At 34.3% G+C, this 26,579-nt stretch overlaps 3 protein-coding genes across 7 annotated transcripts; 1 reads left to right on the top strand and 2 right to left on the bottom strand.

Annotated features, from left to right (window-relative positions):
* Positions 1 to 9: 9 nt before the first annotated feature.
* LOC135744087 (cGMP-dependent protein kinase 1-like) lies at positions 10 to 18,335 on the bottom strand. Of its 5 annotated transcripts, none has more exons than XM_065262074.2 (21): positions 17,445 to 17,536; positions 17,177 to 17,267; positions 15,252 to 15,480; positions 14,690 to 14,807; positions 13,143 to 13,309; positions 12,571 to 12,684; positions 9,015 to 9,120; positions 8,826 to 8,889; positions 8,669 to 8,746; positions 8,499 to 8,593; positions 8,262 to 8,327; positions 7,668 to 7,742; positions 7,479 to 7,575; positions 7,255 to 7,394; positions 4,915 to 5,004; positions 4,705 to 4,846; positions 4,442 to 4,605; positions 4,191 to 4,313; positions 4,015 to 4,077; positions 1,973 to 2,039; positions 10 to 1,843 (listed from the first exon to the last, which is right to left on the bottom strand). In XM_065262074.2, the coding sequence occupies exons 3-21, from the start codon at positions 15,445 to 15,447 to the stop codon at positions 1,748 to 1,750; spliced, it is 2,061 nt and encodes a 686-aa protein (XP_065118146.1). In that variant the 5' UTR covers positions 15,448 to 15,480; positions 17,177 to 17,267; positions 17,445 to 17,536; the 3' UTR covers positions 10 to 1,747. The 5 variants fall into 5 exon arrangements, with proteins under 5 accessions (XP_065118146.1, XP_065118158.1, XP_065118130.1 ...); XM_065262086.2 differs by having other exon boundaries at positions 15,252 to 15,451; XM_065262058.2 differs by lacking the exons at positions 17,177 to 17,267; positions 17,445 to 17,536 and adding an exon at positions 18,252 to 18,335 and having other exon boundaries at positions 15,252 to 15,451.
* Positions 18,059 to 20,004, top strand: LOC135744140 (L antigen family member 3-like). Its single transcript, XM_065262110.2, has 3 exons — positions 18,059 to 18,149; positions 18,353 to 18,481; positions 18,728 to 20,004. Exons 1-3 carry the CDS (start codon positions 18,103 to 18,105, stop codon positions 18,840 to 18,842), a joined length of 291 nt encoding a protein of 96 aa, XP_065118182.1. The 5' UTR covers positions 18,059 to 18,102; the 3' UTR covers positions 18,843 to 20,004.
* LOC135744129 (ras-related protein rab7) lies at positions 19,094 to 24,921 on the bottom strand. Its single transcript, XM_065262102.2, has 6 exons — positions 24,723 to 24,921; positions 24,047 to 24,116; positions 23,644 to 23,770; positions 21,259 to 21,477; positions 20,429 to 20,557; positions 19,094 to 20,354 (listed from the first exon to the last, which is right to left on the bottom strand). Exons 2-6 carry the CDS (start codon positions 24,097 to 24,099, stop codon positions 20,265 to 20,267), a joined length of 618 nt encoding a protein of 205 aa, XP_065118174.1. The 5' UTR covers positions 24,100 to 24,116; positions 24,723 to 24,921; the 3' UTR covers positions 19,094 to 20,264.
* Between the last annotated feature and the right edge of the window lie 1,658 nt (positions 24,922 to 26,579).

Genomic DNA, 26,579 nt, shown 5'->3' with positions numbered 1-26,579 from the left:
CCCGGAGATCAGCTGAATGGTTTCCAAAACGGTAAAAATCAAATGTTTAACTCTAGGGCAGCTGGAAAATGAGCATATTTTCAAAAAAGTGGAGTGTTCCTTTAAGAATGCAGGCGCTTCGGTAACAAAAGTAGATCTTTTTGTCAATATAACATCCCTATAAACGTTGTAATATTACAGATAATTTTTTACATTGTTCCTTCGATGATTCTTTGTGATTCATATATTCCAATTACAATAGGCATGATTCCCAAGTGATCACTAGATTCTGCTTCTCAAACTATATTAAATGATGTTTGTGCTGTTCTGTTGTCTAGTCCTGTTGTTGTAAGATTTCATGGCATGGCAGGACTCTGCTGGCAGAGTTTGCGTTTGGGAATTCCTCACTAGATGTGAAACGAATGATAATATGCTTTCATTTCCATTTCAATTTTTTACTTCCATTTTCTATTCACTACCAGCATTCCATACATTTCATGTAAGGAATTATAGGGATAGTTCACCCAAAAATGAAAATTCATTTACTCAACCTCATTTTGTTACATACCTCTATTTTAAGCAGGTGCCTTTTTTGAGCACCATTGACTTCCATAGTGGTATTTGTTCCTACTATGGAAGTCAATGGTGCTTCTGTTTCCTACAAATATTTTTCTTTTTGTTTAGCTAAACAAAGAAATTAATAGAGGTTTGTAAAAATATAAGGGAGAGTAAATGATGACCAAATTTAAATTTTTGGGTGAACTATTCCTTTAAGAGTTCACTGTGAATGATCATACATATCATGCTATGTCAATAATGTTTGCTCGTGTCCGAGATGTAATTATTTAGTCTTGGTACTAAATATATCACGCAATCGGCTGTGGTTAAGCAAAGATGTAAATCTAATGAAAGCAAATTTCATATCTTAAATAAATATTAGATATTTTTTTTTCATTTGATATTTTTGACTACTACAGTTAAGTAGAAATAATTGGAAACACTTTACACATTTGTTAACATTAGGAAATGCATTACCTAATACGAAGTCACAATAAGCATTAATTAATTGTAGTTCATGTTAATTTCAGCATTTACTGATATATTTATAAAATCTAAAGTAATTGTTAATGCATAGGTAATCAACAAGAACAATTCTGTTGGCATTAAATAACATTAAAAAAGATTAATAAATGCCAAAATCGGTATAGCTTATTATTACTTCATAATGCATTTACAAATTTTAACAACTACACCCGTATTGTAAAGTCTTACCAAATAATTTTTGTAGTAGTCAACAGCATGCCTTAGATGCTGCATGGAGCTTAACTGGTTTTGAACCAAGTTTGTTTCTTTATTAATTAATTTGGTTATGAGATATCCCACTAGCATGTGTAATCTGACTGTTTTGGGTGCTTCTATACAGAGAAGGTTAAACATACTGTGTAAAAAGAGTTTGTTACAAACCAATTAAAAGACATGGGCTACAAATATATCTCACTCCTGTTTCCCATTTCTATTAACTATAAAGACAACATCACTCGTAAAATATTAGCATCTGTACATCGGTCTGTGAATTTCAATCTCATAAAGAGATTAGGAGCATCAAATTTTGATTTCAATCATTGATATTAACTTAATAGTAAATATATCAAAGTTATATTTTCATAAAATGTTCTTTACATTATGTAGAAAACAGTACAATTATTTTAGCTGGGTTTTCAGAGACTGTCTCACATATTTTGACACAACTAAATAATTTCCAGCAAATTCAGAACTCGATATCCCAGCCAGATTCCTCATCAGGTGGCTCATCTGTATCTTCAGGGAAACAGTCGAAATTGCTTGTGTCCAAAGGGCCTTCCACCTGGAGCAAACAAGCAGCATAGGGATGTATTACTTTCTCAAATTAAATTAAAATAAAGCTAAGATAAGGCAGAGACATTTTGGGTATAGAAAATCACTGTTGAATTTGAATGAAAAGTTTTACACTTACATTCGGTATTAACGGGGGTGTTAAAGTGCCTTCACGAATACCATCCCAGTTAAAACCTTCAAACCATCTGCAGTTCAAAATCCACACAAGTTATTAAGTTATTACGAGGTCTTAAATAATTTGTACCTTTTATATTCATTGACAACCTGTCTGATAGTGCTTTGAAATGAACCAATAAATAAGGTCACCCCGCCGATGAAAAGTCATTTTTGTGATTTACTGTTTTCTATATAAAATCATCCTACATACTGTAAATAACATTCTGTGAAAATATAACCATATATTTAATAAATTCATTGATTTAATTCATTGACATGACCCTACTCAGTCAAGTCAATGAATTAAATCAATGAATGAAATCAAACATTGATGCTCCAAATCTCATTAAACATGGCAAAAAATGTCTTTCTTTCTTAGTGTTTTTGTCTTGTTTTCAATACAAATATTTAACAATTCTTAAATCGAGATGTATTTTTTTGATAAGCAAAATGACCTAAGAAAATAAATCTAGTTTTTAGACAAAAAATATAAAATAAAAATTGAATTTCCTTAAAACAAGCAAAAATAAATCTGCCAATGGGGGGAATTTTTTTTTCTTGAATTAAGCGTTTAAGAAAAACGTAAAACTTCTTTTTAGATTTTTTTCTTAGCCCATTGGCAGATTTTTTTTGTGCTTGTTTTAAGGACTAATTTTATTAAAGTTTATATTGTTTGTCTTAAAACTAGACTTATTTTCCTAGGTCATTTTGCTCATCCAGAAAATCTTAATTTAAGAATTTTTTGATATTTTTACTGAAAACAAGACAAAAATACTAAGTAGGAAAGTCATTTTTGCAGTGTACTTTAACCTGGATTTCACAGACACACTGCAAAAAATGATTTTCAAAGAAAAAATGTTTTTAGTATTTTTGTCTTGTTTTCAGTAAAAATATCAAAAAATTCTAAAATTAAGATGCTTTTTCTTGATGATCAAAACAACCCAAAAAAATGACTAGTTTTTAGACCAAAAATATAAAATTTAAGTGATTTTGTACATAAAACAAGCAAAATAAATCTGCTAATGGAGTAGGCAAATTGTTCTTGAATTTTTCTTGAATTTAGTGTTTAAGAAAAATTTTCAAGATTTTTTGCTTACCCCATTAGCAGATTTTTTTGCTTGTTTTATGCACAAAATCACTTAAATTTTATATTGTTGGTCTTAAAACTAGACTTATTTTCTTGGGTTGTTTTGCTCATCTTAATTTAAGAAATGTTAGATATTTTTACTGAAACAAAATTTGTAGTGTAAGACTGTAACCTGGATTTCACAGACACACTGCAAAAAATGACTTTCTTACTTAATTTTTGTCTTGTTTTCAGTAAAAATATCTAAAAATATATAAAAAAAAATCTGCCAATGGAATAAGAAAAATTTTCTTGAAATAAGTTAACTTTTTTCATAAACACTTAATTCAAGAAAAATTTCTTATTCCATTGATGGATTTTTTTTTGCTTGTTTTAATTTTAGAATTTTTAGATATTTTTACTGAAAACAAGACAAAAATACTAAAAACATTTTTTCTTTGAAAATCATTTTTTGCAGTGTGTCTGTGAAATCCAGGTTAAAGTACACTGCAAAAATGACTTTCTTACTTAATATTTTTGTCTTGTATTCAGTAAAAATGACTAAAAATTCTTAAATTAAGATGTATTTTCATAATGAGCAAAATGACCTAGGAAAATAAGTCTAGTTTTAAGACAAACAATATAAACTTTAATAAAATTAGTCCCTAAAACAAGCAAAAAAATTTGCCAATGGGGTAAGAAAAAAAAAATCTAAAAATAAGTTTACGTTTTTCTTAAATGCTTAATTCAAGAAAAAATTTCTTATTCCATTGGCAGATTTATTTTTGCTTGTTTTAAGCAAAGAATTTTTAGATTTTTTTACTGAAAACAAGACAAAAATACTAAGTAAGAATGTCATTTTTTGCAGTGCAGGGTCACATATATAATATGGATGTTTTTAGCATTTAATGGCTACATACTCCCATGAATACACATACTTGTGTTTCTGTATGTCCTTAACACCATTCTTCTGGTTGCCAAGTCTCTCAGATGGATTGTCCCTGTTAGACACACATGTACATAGACAAATAACATGCATGATGGTTGGGTTTCAAAATCTATTCATCTGCCTTTCCTGTTTCATATAATGTCTAAGCGTATTTTGAGCTCGTACCTGCAAAGTCTCTTGATCATGTTTGCAGCACTCTTAGTGATTTTCTTGGGAAACTGGACCATATCAATTCCTCGAAGAATAACGTTATATGTCATCATGGGATCTGTCCCTGAGAAAGGTGGGCTTGAGGCGAAAGAGGAAATATAAACAATACAACATTTAGGATCTTGAATATCCACTGACCCTTGAACAGCCACCCCCTGGTTGATGGTAATATCATTATTAAATCGTCACCTTCATTAACAACCAACCTTCCGCTCAACAGCTCAAATATGAGGATCCCAAGAGACCAGCAGTCTGCGGACACATCATGACCTTTATTCAGAATGATCTCAGGAGCCACGTACTCCGGAGTTCCACAAAACGTCCAAGTCTTCTTCCCCAATCCGACTTTTTTGGCAAAACCAAAGTCAACCTAGATCGCAACAGCAAACATGTCTATGTGGATAAATACTGTATTACTCTCTGGTTCCCACTACCCTATAAACCAGTAACAGTATTGTATAGTAAATACCAGCTTGGCATATCCACGCTGATCCAGTATGATGTTCTCAGGCTTTAGGTCTCTGTAGATGATGCCACGGCAGTGGAGGAACGCGAGAGCTTCCACCACACATCCAGCGTAAAATCGTGTGGTGCCATCATCGAATGATCCTCTAAATGTATAATCACACCACGTCTTGAAATTTTTGAGTAATAATGTATAAAAGAAAGTTTGTGTTACCTGTCTCTGAGCAGAGTCCACAGCTCTCCACCCAAACACGCCTCCAGTAACATATACAGGTACTTGGAATCTCTGAAGGTCCGATACAATCTGGAGTATATAACCATACAGTCTTATTGTGTTTTTAATAAAAATTATTTTAATTAATTTACATAAATAAAAAAAGATTATTAAAAAAATGTGACCCTGGACCACACAAAACCAGTCATACGTCGCACGGGTATATTTGTAGAGATAGCCAGCTATACATTGTATGGGTCAAAATTATTAACTCATTCCCCACCAGCCTTTTATACACTGCAAAAAATGATTTTCAAGAAAAAAATTCTTAGTATTTTTGTGTATTCTTGTTTATTCTTAAATTAAGATGCTTTTTCTTGATGAGCAAAACGACTCAAGAAAATAAGTCTAGTTTTTAGACCAAAAATATCAAATTTAAGTGCTTTTGCGCATAAAACAAGTAAAAAATCTGCCAATTGGGTAAGCAAATTTTTATTGAATTGTTCTTGAATTTAGTGTTTACACTGCAAAAATTTATTTTCAAGAAAATAATTTCTTAGTATTTTTGTCTTGTTTTCAGTACAAATATCTAAAGATTCTTATATTAAGATGGTTTTTCTTGATGAGCAAAACGACCCAAGAAAATAAGTCCAGTTTTTAGACCAAAAACATAAAATTTAAGTGATTTTGTGCATTAAACAAGCAAAAACATCTGCCAATTGGGTAAGCAAAGTTTTCATGATTTTTTCTTGAATTTAGTGTTTACACTGCAAAAAATTATTTTCAAAAAAAAAAATTCTTAGTATTTTTGTCGTGTTTTCCATAAAAATATCTAACAATTCTTAAAATAAAATGCTTTTTGGTTTTTAGACCAAAAACATAAAATTTAAGTGATTTTGTGCATAAAACAAGCAAAAACATCTGCCAATTGGGTAAGCAAAGTTTTCATGATTTTTTCTTGAATTTAGTGTTTACACTGCAAAAAATTATTTTCAAAAAAAAAAATTCTTAGTATTTTTGTCGTGTTTTCCGTAAAAATATCTAACAATTCTTAAAATAAAATGCTTTTTGGTTTTTAGACCAAAAACATAAAATTTAAGTGATTTTGTGCATAAAACAAGCAAAAACATCTGCCAATTGGGTAAGCAAAGTTTTCATGATTTTTTCTTGAATTTAGTGTTTACACTGCAAAAAATTATTTTCAAAAAAAAAAATTCTTAGTATTTTTGTCTTGTTTTCAGTAAAAATATCTAACAATTCTTAAATTAAGATGCTTTTTTTGATGAGCAAAACGACCCAAGAAAATAAGTCTAGTTTTTAGACCAAAAATATTTAATTGAAGTGATTTTGGGCATAAAACAAGCAAAAACATCTGCCAATTGGGTAAGCAAAGTTTTCATGATTTTTTCTTGAATTTAGTGTTTACACTGCAAAAAATTATTTTAAAAAAAAAAATTCTTAGTATTTTTGTCGTGTTTTCCGTAAAAATATCTAACAATTCTTAAAATAAAATGCTTTTTGGTTTTTAGACCAAAAACATAAAATTTAAGTGATTTTTGTGCATAAAACAAGCAACAAAAATTTGCCAATGAGGTAAGCAAAAAATCTTGAACATGTTTCTTAAAAACTAAATTCAAGAAAAATTCAAGAAAAATTATATATTTGTACTGAAAACAAAAAAAAAATACTAAGAATTTTTTTTCTTGAAAATCATTTTTTCCAGTGTAAGTAAAATGCTCAAGATTTTTTGCTTGCCCCAATTGCAATTTTTTTTGCTTGTTTTATGCACAAAATCACTTAAATTTGATATTTTTGGTCTAAAAACTACTAGACTTATTTTCTTGGATTGTTTTGCTCATCAAGACAAAGCATCTTAATTTAAGAATGTTTAGATATTTTTACTGAAAACAAGACAAAAATACTAAGAAAAAAAGTTGCCCACCAGCATTTTTTGTCATTTTTACAAATTGCATTTTTGTAAAGGCATTTTGTAAGCGATCAGGTTCAGAACGATTATCAAAACATACACGGAGTTAACATTTTCTTTTTATAAACTGGGTAAGAGGCCATCTAGTGGATAATAGTGGAATAACAGATTACCATAAAAACTTGTCAGTAAAGTGTTATTGGCAGGGACATTTTTTCTCTTAATTGATTAGATAACTCCTCAATGGCGGGGAAAGAGTTAAGTTCAGATCATGTATTTTTTGATTGAAGATTGGTTCTTTTAACTGGAAGGCGGGACTTCAGTCGCCAGAGTGGCCATATTGAGCATTGCACCCTATTCATAGTAATAGCAGTGCTCATCTTGTTATATCCGGTATCTTTGGTTGTGCTGACCGGACAGTAAAGGGACTGTGGGCTTCCATCATGATGCGTCTCTCAGACAGTATGTGTCCCTGTTGACAGGTGTCCAGTATGTGACGCTTCTTCAAAACCTTCATAGCAAAAGATCGACTCTGGTCATTTTTCAGCTGTACCTGTGAAGAGCAAGAAAACACACTTTCTATGTAACATTATTCTGTGAGTTTTGGATTAGTTTCAGGACGTTGGTCTGATTTTACCAGCTCCACGCGACTGAATCCTCCCATCCCTAGTGTGCAGATCACGTGGAAGTTGCTGAGAGACAAGTTAGCGAAAAACGAGGCTTCTGCATCCAACCTGTGAGAAATGTCAGGTATTTTAATGAACCATTAATAATGATACGTCTCATTAGTAATGAATGGTTGTGAAGGAGATCATTGTGTGCTTACTTGGCCTTCACCTCCTCGCTTTCGTACATTTGGTTGCTCATGTTGTCCAACCCTCCAATGAGCTGTTTAAAAGATCTGAGCAACATGAAAGTTATTAGCAGTGAATTTGATCGATTTTAAAGGAAAACACCACCATTTTCCATATTTTACTATGTTCTTACCTCAACTTAGATGAATTAATACATACCTCTCTTTTTTCAATGCGTGCACTTTTAATCTTTGTACAGCGCTTCTTTTATGTGTTAGCATTTAGCCTAGCCCCATTCATTCCTATGGCTCCAAACAAAAGTTTTATTTTGTGCCACCATATTTACTCATGTAACTACTCATGTAATAGTCTTTAAATAGTGAAAACATGGAAGTGTTTGGTGGCTTCTAAATTCATTCCTGTTTGGATCCTAAGGAATGAATAAGGCTAGGCTAAATGCTAACACATTCACGACATGCTGTACAAAGATTAAGTGCACGCTTTGAAAAAAGATAGGTATGTATTAATTTGTCCAAGTTGAGGTAAGAACATGGTAAAATATTTGAAAACAGTGCTGTTTTGCTTTAAGTGTTTGTGATCGACTGACTGTTCTGCAATCTCCTTACTCTCGGTCCACAACTAGACACGTCACATCACCGACTGCCATTACACTTGCCGTACGCACATCTTCCCTGGGAGAAAAAATGAAAATACAGTGGTTAACATGGATAAATATAACCTGACTATATGAGGCTAAAAACCTCTCAGTCAGCAGACGACTCCGGGCCAGATCCGTACCATAGCCGTGACTTTGGTGCGGATCCGGCCCAGAGTCGTCTGCTGTCATCTGGTTCCTCACTGACCCTTTGAGAGCTTGCTCTCCAAACCAGTCACCTCTTGCGAGTGTGCACAGGAACGCAGGCTCCTCATTGGCTGATTTCTGCTGGGTGACCCTCACCTGTGTGCATATATGACTTCTCATCTAAGTTATACACCGAAAGCAGAAATAAACATCAGGTCGAGTCTTTCTCACCTCGCCGTCACTGATGATGAAGAATGTGTCTCCGGTGGCTCCTTGTCGAATGATGTAATCGCCATCGCTGTAGTGCGTCTACAGGTTAAAGTGTTGATTAACATCTAATTCAAAACTGCTATCATAATAACTTAACTGTGTGTCCTAAACATCTCACCTCTTCCAGGACATCTGCTAATTTACTCAGCACATCTTCTGTGAGGGTCTTAAAGGAGGGCACACTAAAAACACAAAAATATATTTATATTACTAGCATTTCTGATAGTAGTATTATTATACAATTAAAGCCACACATTAATTTTGTTTTAATGCATAAAAGTTGATTTAGATTTAATATTGCTTCTACCTCCTTAAAAATTCCATGTAGTTGGAATGCTTGAGAAGGCCCGTCCTCATCATGATGGTCTGAAAACCCTGCCGGTCTATGGCCCATAGTTTGATACAAGTCAGAGCTGAGAAGAACGAAACAGAAGAGGGAAGTGGAAAAAATATTTCTGAAAATGTGCAACTATGGCTTATCTAAATTGATATTTAAATTGACAGTGAAAAAAAACACTGGAATGACATTGCATGCACACATTGGTTAACTGATTGCATTGCGTTAGCAACAGAAAGGTCATGTGTTCGATCCTTGAGAAAACAAATACTAATAAAATATAAAGATTGAATGAACCTGTAAAAAAAATCTGTTGCTTTTAAAAAACTGGAAACTGTGGTTGCCAGAAAACTTGTAAACATCTTTGCAGTAAAATAACTGTGAAAATACGTTGGCACTTTATTCAGATTACAGTAAAGTTTTGTATATTTCACAATTCTTAAAGGGGTCATAAGATGTTGCTAAAAATAATGTTATTTTGTGTATTCGGTGTAATGCAATGTGTTTACGTGGTTTAAGGTTCGCAAAACATATTTCCCACCATACATTATAGTTGTTCCTATATGTCCCGCCTTTCTGAAACGCTCTGATTTTTTATCAAGCTCATCGTTCTGAAAAGCACATTGTGCCATGATTGGCCAGCTATCCAGTGCATTGTGATTGGCCGAATACCTCAAGCATATGACGGAAATGACACGCCCCTTAACATATTTGGAATATCAGTTCCCAAAGCACAGCATCTCCATGACAGGGCGGCGGCGTCAACAATACTACAGCGAGAATAAAAGTTACACCTTCTTGCATATATATTTAGGCGGTCTTGTGCAAATATCTTCCCACACAGTGACGTAGATATGTGGGGGCGTGTTTGAATGTGGCGTTTTAGGAATGCATGGATCTTTGGAACTTTACGGATCTTTTACACTGCAAACAATGATTTTCAAGAAAAATATTCTTAGTATTTTTGTCTTGTTTTCAGTAAAAATATCTAAAAATTCTTCAATTAAGATGCTTTTTCTTGATGAGCAAAATGACCCAAGAAAATAAGTCTAGTTTTTAGACCAAAAATATCACATTTAAAGGTGCAGTGTGTAATTTTTAGAAGGATCTCTTGACATAAATGCAAAATATAACTATATGGTCAGGGGTGTATAAAGACCTGTCATAATAAACCGTTATCTTTTTATTACCTTAGAATGAGATGTTTTTTCTACATACAACGAGGATCCCCTTACATGGAAGTCGTCATTTTGTGCCGCCATGTTTCTATAGAAGCCTTTAACGGACAAACTTTTTTTTGAAAAAGTTGTCTCCGACGATGACATGTTTGTCCGGTCGCGGCTAACGTAGCTTCTCTATGCGTTTCAAAAGCAAGGGGTGAGCAGTGGAATGAGTCGTTAGTTGCAATGCGCAACCTCACCACTAGATGCCACAAAAATTTACACACTGCACCTTTAAGTAATTTTGTGCATAAAACAAGCTAAAAAATCTGCCAATGGGGTAAGCTAATCTTTCTTAAATTTTTCTTGAATTTAGTGTGTTTTTTTGCTTGTTTTATGCACAAAATCACTTACATTTGATATTTTTGGTTTAAAAACTAGAATTATTTTCTTGGGTTGTGTTGCGCATCAAGAAAAAGCATCTTAATTGAAGAATTTTTAGATATTAATGAAAACAAGACAAAACTACTTAGAAATTTTTTTTTTACTCCAAAGTCAAAAGAAAACCTGAAATCGGATCATTTGACCTCTTAAATCATGTTTTTTTTATTAATTTATTAGCTTTATATATAAATTATATGTTAATAAATTTGCTTTGTACTTAAGAACATACAGCTTACCACAGGTCGTAAAATGGCATGTCATTTCCAGCTTTTTTTCACAGATTGTTGCCAATATGTGTAGCTATGGTCCAGTGTCATTTACACAAATATAAAACACCATGATGGTAACACGTGCACTGTAAAAAAAATTCCGTAGAAATTGCAGCTGGGTTGCCGGTAATTTACTGTAGATTTACATTTATGTTTTTTACTGGCAACATTTTGTTCAAAGTTAAATGAAAATTTAACATTTACAAGTCTTTATCTTTACAGAGTAAAACTAAAAAAACAGCATCAAGCAAAACATTCTGGGAAATAAATTCTGGACCAAAAAACAGAAAAAGGTTGATGATGATTTCTGGTTCCCAGAATGCTTTGCATGAGGCTGTAATTGTATAGTTTTATTCTGTAAAGATAAAGACTTCTTAATATTTGAAATTTATTTAACTTTGAACAAACTCTTGCCAGTAAATAACATAAATGTAAATCTACGGTAAATTACCGGAAACCCAGCTGCAATAACATTGAAATTTCTACGGAATTTTTTTACAGTGATAAACATGAATTAAACAACACAAAATGTAACATATAAGTCACCCTCATGTATGTAACTGGTAACATAATAGAAAGATAATTATTTAAATATAATATCATCAATGTAAAGGCATGCAAGGAATGGATAAGCATTTAACTGTATTTCAACATACATTTTATGGTGACGTGTATTTATAAACTTACAAAAAACATAACTTTTATAATATTTTACCATAAAAAAACAACATTTTCAATATTTGGTTGCTGCTCATCAATTAAGTGAAGGTCTTTCTAAAAGACCCTGTGTCACATCATTCCCCTAAATTACATTTCTAAAGTGTATTGAGAGTGTTTATAATTAAAGTTCATGGGGTGAGGCATTGCAGTGGGTTTGAATATGAAAAGCTAAGCTCACATATTTTTTAAAGATCAGACATATTTCAACTGCAAAGTTGACTACGCTGTCCTTGAAGCCATTGTGCGTTTCTGATGTAATTCCTGTGGGTGGATTTCGCTCCAAGTAAACAGTTAACTGTTACATCACATCTTCCTTTGGTGTCCTTGCATTTATTGTGTGAAAGTTGTGGTGATTACATGGCCAAAGATTGGACATAACTAGATATATCACAAAGAAGGTTGATAAGAAATATGCCCATGTTAATCACATATAATGGTTGTACTGTATATTATACAGTATAACATACAATCTGTTGCTATCTGATATGACTGCAGTAGATCTTACGGCATACTATTTTACTTGCTGTTGCAGTACTTTATATACAACGCAGTATTCAGTAAGCTGCAACAAATCTGTTCATAGGTGAGATTGCTACAGAGAACTCAAGAAAGAACTTGGATACCCGAAGGACGGATTTTAATTGCGTTTCATTATTGAAATTAAACAGAGAGTCGGTTCATTTCACCCCAATCCTTCACGCTAAGCTAGTGTGTCGTAAAGGACAAAAGAACGGTAAACTCAATATGGTCAAACATCTTAGCAATTACACAGACGAATCCACATCATTCCCTCTGAGGGAGACAACAATTTACAGAGCTGAACGTAATGTTAGACCCACTTGCCTGTCTTCGCTTTTTGTCATCTCCGCACAGATACATAAATGAAACATTTTGCTGCCTTTAGTAATCAGTTTGATGTATTTTATGTGTCACCTGTGACGGTGGCCGTGCGTGTGCAGTTGTATAGTATGGCGAGTTCCCCGAACACCTTTCCCGGCTCAATGGTGCACAGTTTCTGCCCTCCTTTAGTGACCTCCACCATCCCCTCTGAACACAAAACACACAAACCAGATTTAAAACCTTGAGACTGTACAGGCCATGAAATGCGTTTACATCTTGTTTCTGTTGTGTCTTGTGTATGAGTGAGATTCAGTCTGCAATATTGTGAGCACATAATTAAGCATCTCATTATGAAGCAACGTTGATGATAGCGTGACCGTGACGGACATGATGTTTTTGTGCTTTTCATCGGCTAAGGCTGATCTGAAATCCCTTTGTACAGTTTGTCTCTCCTGTAATAATAACAGCCGGGGAAATAAAAGAACATGTCGTTTGAAGTGTTGTCTCTCTGTCCACATAGAAACGCTGTCAGAAACAGATGATGTGCAGCTTGCCGGATAGTTTAAGACAAAACAAAATAGAAGATAAAGGTTTAGTTTGGACAGTTCGAATATAATGAATATAATGCCTTAAAAATGTGCCGGACAGACACATATGTTGTTTACCTTCGAGTACATATACGGTAGAGCCGTCGTCTCCCTCCTGGATGACACAGCAGCCCTGTGCCAGTGTGGTGGGATACATGCAGTCCATGATGGTGAGGATCTGACCGGCTTCTAAGTGCTTCATAAAATCATTTTCCAACAGAGCCTTTTGGATCAACTGTCGAGATCTGCAATAATTGCAGAGAGATGAAATTATATGTAACATTTTATTATTGATATACAGTGTTGGGGTAACGCATTACAAGTAACATCCATTACGTAATAATATTACTTTTCTGAAGTAACGAGTAAAGTAACGCATTACTTTATAAATGTACACATTAATTTGGGGTTACTTTTAAAAAAAAGTAATGCAAGTTACTTTTCAGTTTAATTAATTTGATGTAGATTTAAGCACTCGCTTGCGAACTTCTCAGTTGTAAAAGCCACCTGCAAGGCCTTAAAGAGATCAAGCTTCAGCCAAGTAAGAAAAGTAACATAATATTGTAATGCATTACTTTTAAAAGTAACTTTTCCCAACACTGTTGATATATTGCAATAGCCAGATCCACACCAGAGCTACCGACTTTGGCATGGATCTGGTGCAGATCTGGCCCGGGGTCGTCTGCTATTTGGAATATTGTATTTATCAGACGAATAGTCTTTTTAATTGGCTGATAAAACTTTCTTTTTTCTTAAATTAGATATTTATCTAACGTCTGACAGACAGTTTAATGACCGTTCCATTATTCACTTTTTATTGTGACGTAAGTCACGGAACAACAATTCTTCAGCGTGCAGTTGTCTTATTCAAAAAGAGCCATGATTTATCAGATCCGCAGTACATTTGTCTTATAAATATTTCCCAAGCACTTAAAATGTACTGCATTAAACTGAAAGTATTAACATAGATTTACGCACTCGCTTGACATTTTTGTGATGTAAATATACAATTTCTATACTTCTCAGTCATAAAAGCCACCTGCAATGCTTAAAAGAGATCAAGCCTCAGCCAAGTAAGAAAAAGTAATGCAAAAGTAACGTAAGCATTATGAAAAGTAACTAAGTATCGCAATTAGTTACTTTTTTGGGGAGTAACTTCATATTATAATGCATTACTTTTAAAAGTAACTTTTCCGAACACTGTTGATATATCAACCGACTTTGGCATGGATCCGGTGCAGATCTGGCCCGGGGTCGTCTGCTATTTGGAATATTGTATTTATCAGACGAATAGTCTTTTTAATTGGCTGATAAAACTTTCTTTTTTCTTAAATTAGATATTTATCTAACGTCTGACAGACAGTTTAATGACCGTTCCATTATTCACTTTTAATGTGACGTAAGTTGTGTCAACCAGAACAACAATGCTTCAGCGTGCAGTAGTCTTATTCAAAAAGAGCCATGATTTATCACATCTGCAGTACATTTGTCATGATAAATGTTCATTTTGTTTCACCAATTTTCTATTTGTCTCCCCGACATTGCGTTCTCAATATCGGCCATAAAAAACAGAGTTTTAAGATGTGTCTTTCTGTCTGGTGTGTATGGGCATTGATTTAACTCACTCTTCACTCTTGCTGTAGTTGGTTAAGGTGACGTGGGTGAGTTGATGTGGGTCGAGCGCTGTGGGTTCAGCTGATATAGCCTGCCGTTTAGTGCGTTGGGGCTCATCTGGCAACGCTGCTCCAGTGCCAATAAAATAAAACCACAAATTATTTTTTTATTACTCATTTTTTATTGTTAATAAAAACGTGTATATTTGTTTCATAAGATGTAAGAAATGCTTTTCAATGGAAAACATTAGATGATGCAATCATGGTTTCCAAGGCTTTGCGAAGCTGTTGCTAAGGCCTTGCCAGGTGGTTGCTAGGGTGTTCTAGGAGGCTTCATACTAGCTAAATTGAAAAAGATCAACTAGTCTTACTTAGTCATCTTATTAATTTCTTCAAGAATGGTGAGAATGTTTTTAAGTCCGTTACGTGAAATTGTTCTAATTTTAATCTGAAAAGTAAGGCCTTACTTATTGCTAGTTAGACTATTAACTATGTTTGTGCAACCAAGCACTGCTTCCATAATTAAACTTAAGTGTGTGAATGTGTGTTTAGGGAAGTGTAGTTCCCATCTCACCTGTGTTTTCTATCACGCCAGAGGGGTTATGTGAGACAGAGGCAGTGTGGAGACGGTCGAGCTCCCCCTGTAACTGTCTGATGAGGTCATCTTTCATGTCCAGTTCGAGCTCTAGCTCATCGATGAGGGCGTCACGTTGTCGCAGCTCTTCGATCTTCGTCCGCAGGGCAAACTGGAGGTCACGGAGCGTTCCCATCAGCCTGAGAGATGACCAAATGTACCAACACCACTGGAGGATTACACATTTAAACATGCAATAATGAGTTCCCCAAAACACACTGAAACAGATATGTAACGGTGTTTAGAATTGATTTTAAAGGGGACATATCATGAAAATCAGATTATTTTCCATGTTTAACTCTTTCACCGCCAGCGTTTTTAAAAAAAGTTGCCAGCCAGCGCCAGCGTTTTTCATGATTTTCACCAAAGTTTAATGCCTTCCAGAAAATGTTCTTCTTTAAATATATAAACATACAATATACCAAATGAAAGAACAGACCCTCTGCTTTCAAACAAAAAAAACCGTTTCATCCTACCTTTAGTGGTTCTTTTGCAATCAGCTTTTGAATATGGGTAGGTTTTTGCAAAAACACCATATTTTGAGCAAAAAGCAGAAATAATTCCATTTTTATGACGGACTTTTCATAGAGATCCGATTCAGAGCGATCTTTAAAACAGACACGGACATGCAGCAGCTTGGCATAGGGAAATACTTCCGGTTTTAAAAAGTTGCGGAAGGGCGCCACCTGGTGGATAATAGCGGTATTGCGGAAAGACGGAATATCTCGTCATTGGCGGGGAAGCGTTTTCTCTTAATTGACGAGAAATCTCGTCAATGGCGGGGAAAGAGTTAAGTGCTATGGGTCCCTATCAACCTAGAAAATGTGAAAAAAACAACACAGTCACTTAATTTTGGTAAACCATTCTCTGCAAGCATGTAGAAAAAATAGGTCATTGAATTGTGATGTCATAAGGGGATCTTATTATAATTACCCTGCCCCTTAATCTGCATCCAACCACGGCACTGCCATTTAGTGCAGAGATCAGCTCATTAGCATTTAAAAGGAAACACCCATAAATTCCACTTTTTTACACCTATTAAGTGGCAATTTTAACATGCTATAATAAATTATCTGTGGGGTATTTTGAACTGGAACTTCACATACGGTATGTACTCTAGGGATGCCAAATATTTATTTTTTACATCTTAAAAAAGTATTGGGAAATGTCCTCTTTAAATTTTATTGATCCCAGAAAATAAGATTTTATAGTTGCTGGGAATGAGAACATTCCCCAATATAAAAACATAATATACAATACAAATAAATAAATGTCAATGAAATAAATATAAACATAGAGAAAAATAAAAGTACAAAGAAAAAATTAGATAAAAAATATTTTTAAATAAATATTTCATTTTGGTTGGTTGTATTCATATTGCCAATGTTTTACATATTTCCACCAGAAAACATAGAATACTTTTATGTTTACTATAGTTAAACACCAATGTCTGCTATATAAGGTTCAAAAACACTATGAAGTATTTACTTAAGTTTATCAGTTCACTATTGTAAATACTACAGAATACTGTAGTATGCTATATTATAACAATTAATAGAACATACATTATACTACAAGAATTTACTCTAGTTAACTATGGTAAATACTACAATAATTTGTTTTTTTATATATATAAAACAATAGTAGTTTATTCAATTTGTACTTAGTTGTAAGCATAAAACGAAATACTTATTTATATAGGAAATTAAATAACAAAATGCACAATTGGCTAGATAAGCTTCCTATATCACATAAAACAGAAATCGGCCAATAATAATAAAAATACTTTAATTAAATGTATTTGGCTGTTCATGAAAGAAAAACGCTTTTCCGTTAAAGTAAGAATCCAGTCGCGTCCGACTTACCTAAAATAAATAAACCCTCAGAGAACTGTATGGATCCACACGCGCGTCTTGGACCAGAGATCTGGACGTGTCTTATTTCCTCGTGAGCTTCCTAAATATACGGTATTTTAGACGAGTCCATGATGTCATACTGATACATTATAAAACATATGTTGAATGTATGAAGCGGCTACAAGTGTTACTGACTGCAAGATTGACTCGTTGTGATTCACTTTTTTAATATATTTTAAATTAGAGCAGCTTTAACAGCATGTACTGGCGTACTTACGAGTCAAAACTCTTCTACATGCGCACTCCCCCTCTCTTCAGTTCGTTCGGACAGATCGTTTAAACGAACCGATTCATAAGCGATTCGGTTTAAATGCATGAGCGTCGTGTCAGCGCTCTAAAGATTTAAGAATCAAAATAGCTTTATTGGCATGGTTATTAAAAATGATCCTTACATTGCCAAAGCATAGAAACATTAAATAAACATTTTACAAAGAAAAACACGTAACCCGACGTTTATTTTATATAAGTGAAATCTCTCTCTCTCTCTCTCTCTCTCTCTCTCTCTCTCTCTCTCTCTCTCTCTCTCTCTCTCTCTCTCTCTCTCTCTCATAAATAATTAAATAAATTGAATAAGTAAACAAAACAATTATTTAAATGCTGTTCATCACTATTTTTGACTGTTGTATAAATAATGCTGTGGTTAAAAATAATCCAATATGACAAACATTGCAAATATAATATAAAAACTTTTATAATATATCATTGTATTATAATTATAATTTTGTCTGTGATGTACGTAAATACTTTTATAAAATCGGTCGTTCAAGAAAAAAAACTGTCGATTTTTTTTGTCTAAAATGAAGGTTTACGTTACATTTAATAGACTCGTGACGAAAATGCTGATGTCAATCTGAAACTGAACAAAACATGTCAACATGGCGGCTTCCTCGAGTGAAAACGGTTCAAATGGAAAACTTGAATTGTATCCTTTCATTATTGTCCTAATTTAAAACAGTAAGCTACTATTAAAAATAGTTATTATAGACCTTATAGATGCGATAATATCTATTCGGACACTGCTTACTTGTTTGCACGGCGGGGTTTGATCCGACAAGAGCCATGTGCCGCAGAGCAGTCCATGTAAAATAAATGTTTTAAAAATCCTTTAACTCCACCAAACACCAGCTTTCTAAAAGTCCCTTTCCCTTCAGAAAGAGAGGCAGCTATTGCTCTGCAGTCTTTGTCCCCTGATCCCGAGCCCAGAAAAGGAGGAATCACCAAAGATTTGGATGTTGCAGGTCAAACTTTGTCTGTGTGAGTTAAACTGAATAATTAATCACCTAAAATAGTCCAGCGTTCAGAATAGTTGCCCTAATTTAGATTTGGGTCGATATTGATGTCTTGTTGAGCATCCTGTTATCACTTAAAGTGATAGGGTCACAGTTTAAGCTAATAGATTTTGTACCCTAGGCTGTGTACTTGTTATTCTCTCACATATTGTTATAAACAAAATGTATATTATACTGGCATTGCATTTGATTTATTCTCGTGCCATTACAGGAGATGGACTGCAGATGAAGCTCGTATTCTTCGTGTCTCTGTAAGTTCATTCTTGGACCACTTGTCTTTAGTGATGGAGACTATGGATGCATTTGGACCACCTGTTTCACAGTGAGACTTGTAAGACAGACGGGTGGATGTCAAATGTGTGGATGCAGAAAGAGCATCAACTGCTACAAGCTGCTGTTTGGATCAAATAAATATCGTCTGCCTGGATGAACTGTATGGAGTCAATGTGCTTTGGTTCTGTTGGAGGAAAGCGGTGCATCTTTTTGATGTCTAAAGAAAACCTTGAATTGTATTGGATTAAAAATAAAAAGAAGGAATGTTTTTCAAATACATAGATGCCAAGACAGACTGTTCTAGTTTGAATAAAGATTTATTAATTGAGCATTGATCAGAAAACAATATCAAGAGATGATTTAACAATGTACCAGGAAAGGTGTAATTTGTATAAAATAGGAACAGATGTTTATTTGTTTTTATTGGGAGACATCACCAATAATAATGTTTTCATTTTGATCTACAATACTGATTTACAGAAATAAAGATATGTTAAAAAAACACAGTTTAAGATTGTTGGGGCTCACTTTGTGATTTCAGGTTTCCTTCACATTTGATCTGACAATTTGTGCGTTCAGATTTTATTTGACTTAGCACGTCAAACCCATCATTTTATCAAACTGAGCCCCTTAGAAATGTGTCTACTATCTGGAGGTAAAAGTAAAATATACTCAAGCATGAGGTCAAGAAATGTTTTCACGAGACACAAGAATTAGATTAATTAGGTTAATTTGTTACATTCATTCATTCATTCAAACTGGGGAATCACTCATTCAACAGAAAAGCAACATTTGTTGCATTGCTAGTTTAACTAAACTGATTGCACTTTAGCTCCTTAAAACTTTCATGTGACACAAACGCATGAAAGCATCTACCAACGACGAGTACCACACGTGACGCTAATTCAGGGCGTCTCGGGCACAAACTGAATGGCAGTTGATAAATATTTTGATATTTTGTAGATTTTTATATTTCGTTGAGCTTGCACCGGCTGTTTGTACTGTGTGCCAAGTTGTTATTATTAGTTAAAGAACACATTAAGGTTAAAGCAGCAAAATTTGGCAAACAAAGGAAATGTGACAGCGACTTTCTCTACAACTTAAAAAAAATTAAAGGCACCCAAATAACAGACAGACAGACGTGCAAGCAAAAGTCAAGTCTGAATGGGCTGTAATACACGAAGATGAGAGAATACATTATAAAAAAAAAAACAAGTAGCAATATAAAGAAAAGCAATCATCTGTAAATAATAGAATAACTATTACAGTTCATTACTCTAAATAGAAATAAATCCATAAATGTAGTTATATATTAAAACTAATGCTAGGGCAGGGAGTTTCTTTACATTCCTAACAGTTCTTTACACAGACGTTTGAAGAAGGATGTTTGCACCGGAGAGATCGGTCCATCCTGTACGCTGGCCTATCCCGCCCGCTCTCTTCACCTCTGGTCCTCTCGTTCTCCACGTATGGTTTCAACAGCTGCAGCCATCGCTGGAGGACACAGGTCTGTCGTCTCGCAGTTTAATTTGACTCGGGAAGTCGTACGTCTCCACCTCAGCCTCCTGGAAAGTGTCAGCAATATGAGCATTTAAACTGTAGTACATTAACAGTGTATTAGAGGACGCTGAACAGGTACCTGTTTGAGGGCATTGCGAGCGATGGTCTGGAAAGCCTGGTCCACGTTGATAGCCTCCTTTGCACTGGTCTCAAAATAAGGAATATCATTTTTGCTCTGACACCATGCTTGTGCTCGCTTTGTCGTCACCTGCAAGACAGAGGATGAGTTTGCAAAGGGGTGGAAACTTTCCATGGGAACTTAATCTGGGAATTGTTTTAATATTCCAAATCGGAAATTTACAGGAATTATTTGGACATTTATATAAATTATATCACATACAAACATAAATTAACATTTTGTTTAGTCATAAGCAGACATGCATGCAAGGTATTACAAATTTTGAAAAATCCTGATACACTCATCAAGCCTGGATTTACTTGATCAAAAATCCTTCTAATATGAATTTGCATGTTTTGGAAGAATGCAAGTTCACGCAGGGGTGTGGCCTCAATGGCCCTTCAGTAAGCAACTGAAATTGCATTAAATCTTGTTGTTTTAAAACAAAATTACGCTGCAAGATTTTTCTACATTAAAGCCTCCTTTTATAGGTAACCCAGTTTATTCTCATTAATTCCCATTGAAAGTTTCCAGCCTGGAATATTACCCGAATTTTGCAACCCTAATAAAAACACAGTTTTTATTATTCATAATAAATGACTACAAGTTTCTGTTGAAAATGCAGCTGGTGCTTTAAAGGCGGGGTGCATGATTTTTGAAAAACACTTTGGAAAAGGGAGCCGGGTCGAGTACCCAATTTCGTCTTCAAACGAACACCAAAGTAGACATTTTACATCAGTTGAATATTTCTGTTAGAAAATATAATCTTCCGTGGCAAAATTAATACTGACCTGTCTGTTCTCCAAATCGATCTTGTTACCAAGCACTACAAAGGGGAAGTTCTCTGGGTCTCGTGGACTGGCCTGAATGAGGAACTCATCCCTCCAGCTGTCGAGGGTTTTGAAGGTGTTTGGCGCTGTCACGTCATACACCAGCACGCAACAGTCCGCACCACGATAAAACGCCACGCCCAAAGACTGAAACCGCTCCTGTCCTGCCGTGTCCCAAATCTGAAACAACCATCAGAATATTTCAAGAGTCAAATAATAGGAAGTGTGAAAACCCAGCTAAAGTTTTTTTTTTGTGATTTAATATTTTCTACATCCCACAAAAACCTTAATATGTTTAATATTGACTTGAGTAAGATCAATGCCAAAGATTGGAATTAAAGTGAAATCAATGACTTGATGCTCCAAATCTCATCAGTAGATTATGAGACTTTAGCCTGGATTTCACAGACAGGGTCACAAATGATATAGACCAATTTCGTGTTTGCAAACAGAGATGACGTTTTTTGTGGGCGGAGCCAAACTGGTTGCAGAAAGTGACTGCTCCGCAGTAGGGTTGTGAAGTGTTTTAGCATTAAACCGTGATTTTTATGGATCCGGTGTTCTGTCGAAGTCTGATTCCTTTATGTTTCCCTTTAGTGCAATGTTTCTTATAGCGTTTTAATCACATTACATTTATTTTTTTAGATAGATAAAAAGTTTAAATGGCTTGGCTACTGATATGCATGTATGTAATGTATATGTATTGTTCTTTTTTGCTAAATCAATTATTTTTAAAGTCTGAATCGCTAAAGTACATGTAAAAGCAATACTATCATGTATTATATATAATAGCGTTTATTAAATATTTCATAATTTTACTGTTTTTTATTATTTCTTCCTTAATAAATTATAATTGTAACATGATAAAAACGCTATAAGAAACACATAGAGGGATCAGACTTCGACAGAACACCGGACATCTTCTCTACTTATTTTCTATTCTAATTATTAAAAGATTTCCAGATGATTTCCTTGCTCCATTCTGTCCGTTTAAGGGCTTATTGTAATCATAAACACCTACGTTTATCTTCAAATGATGTCTTCGACGATGGTATTCTATAAAAATGAAAGCCATCTTTTTTGGCATTCTTATTCTGACACTTGACAGCACAACCGGACATTTTCTAGTGAGTTATCTTGCGCTTTTCACTCGTGTCTAATTCATTTCCACTGTTTTTCTGCAACCGCATTGCGCGCGCAGCTTGCAGTGACGTAACTGTGACGTCTACTCTAAATTGGTCTATTGTCATTAGTCTTTTTAAAGATTTTGCTATAAAAAAAACATAGAATGAGTTTGAATACTTTAACTGCCTTGATTAATTAAATTAAACTATTGACTATAAGACTGAATAAACAGGTGAACTCATGAACCCAGTGAAAGACACCATTTAATAAAAATTACCTTCAACAGCTTATGACATTAGCAAAAAATGCATTTGCTTATAAAAAGGATGTTATTAAAAGTTCGCAGTGCCAACTAGATTGTACTCACTATATTCCTAAATTAACCCAATATAAGGAACAGGGTTCCGACACCTTAGTTAACTTCAAATTCAAGGACCGTTCAAGGACGTTCCAGGTCCAATACCCTCAAATTCAAGGATTAAATGTGGGGAGACATTTCAAGTGAGAGCAATGTTACATCGTGTTACCTTTAAAGATACATTGTTACAGTTCCCTCTTGAGGGAACTCGTACTGCGTCACTGCGGTGACACTTTGGGGACACCTCCAGGGGTAAGTGCGTCTGAATGTGTATATCAAATTCAACCAATGGTGAGGCTTAACGACAAAGACAGGGTGACGCGGGAGCCAGGAAGTATATCGCTATCTGAAATATTGCCAAAGACGGCGTTACAGGGACGCAGGAAGTATGCCAAGGGAGATGCAGCGTCTCGTTCCCTTCTCAGGGAACAACAGTTACAACAGACGTTTTCATGTGTCAACACAACTATGCAAATAAGCATTTTGATATGAATCAACATTCACATACAGAAGATATAAGCATTTAAAGTAAACAGTTTAGCACGTGTGCTTAAAAAGTCTAGAAATTTTATGATATTATCCTACACTACACAGGGAATAATATGGATTTTTTTTCTTGCATAAAATAGATTTTAATGACCTGTATCTATGCATGTATATTTTCAAAAACTTCCCAGGGCCTTGAATTATTTCCCCCAGATTCACAAACTTTCAAGGATTTCAAGGACCCGTGAGAACCCTGAAGGAAATTTAGTAAATGATATCCACTTCAATTGGAGTTTCTTCATCATACCAAGTGGTAAACATGCAATATAACACCATAACATAAACTGCTAACTAAAAGACCTAAACTTGGGACATACCTGCATTGTCACCAGCCTGTCATCCGCCATCACCTCCTTGGTAAGAAAGTCCGCACCGATCGTAGCTTTATACTGATTGCTGAATTTCTTATTAACATATTGGTTCATCAGCGATGTCTTTCCAACACTGTGGGACACAGATACATGGTTGTAAACTCACAACACCAGGGGTCTCCAACGTGGTGACCACGGGCACAGAGTTTGTGAGGTGCCCGCCAAAGCACATTCTATTGATAGTCTCAATTGTAATATTTATTAATTTATTTATTACATATTTTTTATATTAGCTTGGCTTGGTTTACGTATGTTAACATTTTAAACATAAATTCTAGGGTCGCAGCTCAGCAGACTGAGATACAGCCAATGCCAGCAAATATTAAACCCGAAAAAACGTGTAACTCACCCAGTATCCCCAAGAATGATGACCTTCAGGAGAACCTTTTTACGAGAAGACATCCTGAACTAAACAGAACCTGAAACAAATACAAGAATGAACATCAACAAGTCTTCATCTCAGTTACACACAATAACTGTGATTGCCAAATACACACTTTGAAAAGGGAAGGTTGCATGATCGCAGTCATGTGTTTTATAGTCAAATGTATCATGTGTAATACAAGGCGCGTCATAAAAACGTATTTACGTATAACTTAATGACAATTTGTCTTGTGTTTGTGTAAATGTCAACATTAGCCTTGAATGCATGCTAACGTTAGCTGTCCCAGCTAATGTCACTTTCTTGAAATTGCGTACATGAGGAAGACAACGACGACATAGCGTTAATACAGAATAATTTAATAAATTGAAAGCAAAAAAGGTTTTAAAAAATAATCAGTTTTGATGATCAGATATTATTATCTTCTCACGATTGTGCTAAAGCTAAGAACAAACAAACGCATTAAATGAGGCATTTGCACACTTTTAGCGAAATAAATAATTTTTAATCTATTTTTAATCTAATCAGTACTACAATTACTTTAAAGTGTGTAGTCATATAAAAACATCTTTATTATTTTTATATTTCAGTTATGTAGACTTAGCATGCACGGCTAAATCAGGTTAGCATGATGAAAACTCACTTTCTGATAAATGCCACCTCGAGCTCAATCTTCTGCTGTCATATAACAACAACATAAAAAACACGTCCCAACACGTCACAGTCTTGGATTATGCGTGGACAGACTCCTCGGGTGTTGTCTCGTGTTTGTCACGGACAGTTTGCGTGCCGTGAGCATTCGTGTGTTGTATTGAGAGCAACAGCAACACTCCCTCCACTGGCTGAACTCAACATGTTTACCTTTCTTCTTTGTCTACCTTTCACAAATATTAGTAGGTGTTTGGATGTAAGGATACTTGGAAAAACTTTTGTTCGGCAATTTCAATGTTCATAAATGTCATAAAGGTAGTACAACCACAATCATGGGCCTTTTATTAAGAAATTGCCAAGTATAAACACTAAACATGATATATCACCACATCTAGCAAACAAAAGTGTTTTTTATGGCTGAATGAAAAGTTTGTAGATTTCCCTCAAATACCTAAAAAGCTACTTTGACGTAATGGTACACTGTCTGTGTCAGGTGGTACAACCAATGTAAAAATAGGAAAAATGCTTTTAAATTTTAAATGTATTTAAAAAGTATATTTATGAATTTGATATCACAGGCAAAAGCTTGTACCAGCATCCAAGTAGAAGTCTGTTTAATATAAATTTATTGCAGAGGTCAGGTGGTGGAACCAGAAATGTCAGGTGGTACAACCAATGTAAAACTAGAAAAAATGCTTTTAAATTTTAATTGTATTTAAAAAGTATATTTATGAATTTGATATCACAGGCAAAAGCTTGTACCAGCATCCAAGTAGAAGTCTGTTTAATATAACTTTATTGCAGAGGTCAGGTGGTGGAACCAGAAAGTCAAATGTCAGGTGGTACAACCAATGTAAAACTAGGAAAAAATGCTTCTTTATTTTAAGTGTATTTAAAAAGTATATTTATGAAATTGATATCACAGGCAAAAGCTTGTACCAGCATCCAAGTAGAAGTCTGTTTAATATAAATTTATTGCAGAGGTCAGCTGGTGCAACCAGAAATGTCAGGTGGTACAACCAATGTAAAACTAGGAAAAATGCTTTTAAATTTTAATTGTATTTAAAAAGTATATTTATGAATTTGATATCACAGGCAAAAGCTTGTACCAGCATCCAAGTAGAAGTCTGTTTAATATAAATTTATTGCAGAGGTCAGCTGGTGCAACCAGAAATGTCAGGTGGTACAACCAATGTAAAACTAGGAAAAATGCTTTTAAATTTTAATTGTATTTAAAAAGTATATTTATGAATTTGATATCACAGGCAAAAGCTTGTACCAGCATCCAAGTAGAAGTCTGTTTAATATAAATTTATTGCAGAGGTCAGGTGGTGGAACCAGAAATGTCAGGTGGTACAACCAATGTAAAACTAGAAAAAATGCTTTTAAATTTTAATTGTATTTAAAAAGTATATTTATGAATTTGATATCACAGGCAAAAGCTTGTACCAGCATCCAAGTAGAAGTCTGTTTAATATAACTTTATTGCAGAGGTCAGGTGGTGGAACCAGAAAGTCAAATGTCAGGTGGTACAACCAATGTAAAACTAGGAAAAAATGCTTCTATATTTTAAGTGTATTTAAAAAGTATATTTATGAAATTGATATCACAGGCAAAAGCTTGTACCAGCATCCAAGTAGAAGTCTGTTTAATATAAATTTATTGCAGAGGTCAGCTGGTGCAACCAGAAATGTCAGGTGGTACAACCAATGTAAAACTAGGAAAAATGCTTTTAAATTTTAATTGTATTTAAAAAGTATATTTATGAATTTGATATCACAGGCAAAAGCTTGTACCAGCATCCAAGTAGAAGTCTGTTTAATATAAATTTATTGCAGAGGTCAGCTGG

Source organism: Paramisgurnus dabryanus, chromosome 10 (assembly GCF_030506205.2).
Source record: "Paramisgurnus dabryanus chromosome 10, PD_genome_1.1, whole genome shotgun sequence".
Lineage (NCBI taxonomy): Eukaryota > Metazoa > Chordata > Actinopteri > Cypriniformes > Cobitidae > Paramisgurnus > Paramisgurnus dabryanus.
Note: the sequence above shows the minus strand (reverse complement) of the source record. Positions and strands in the feature narration are given on the sequence as shown.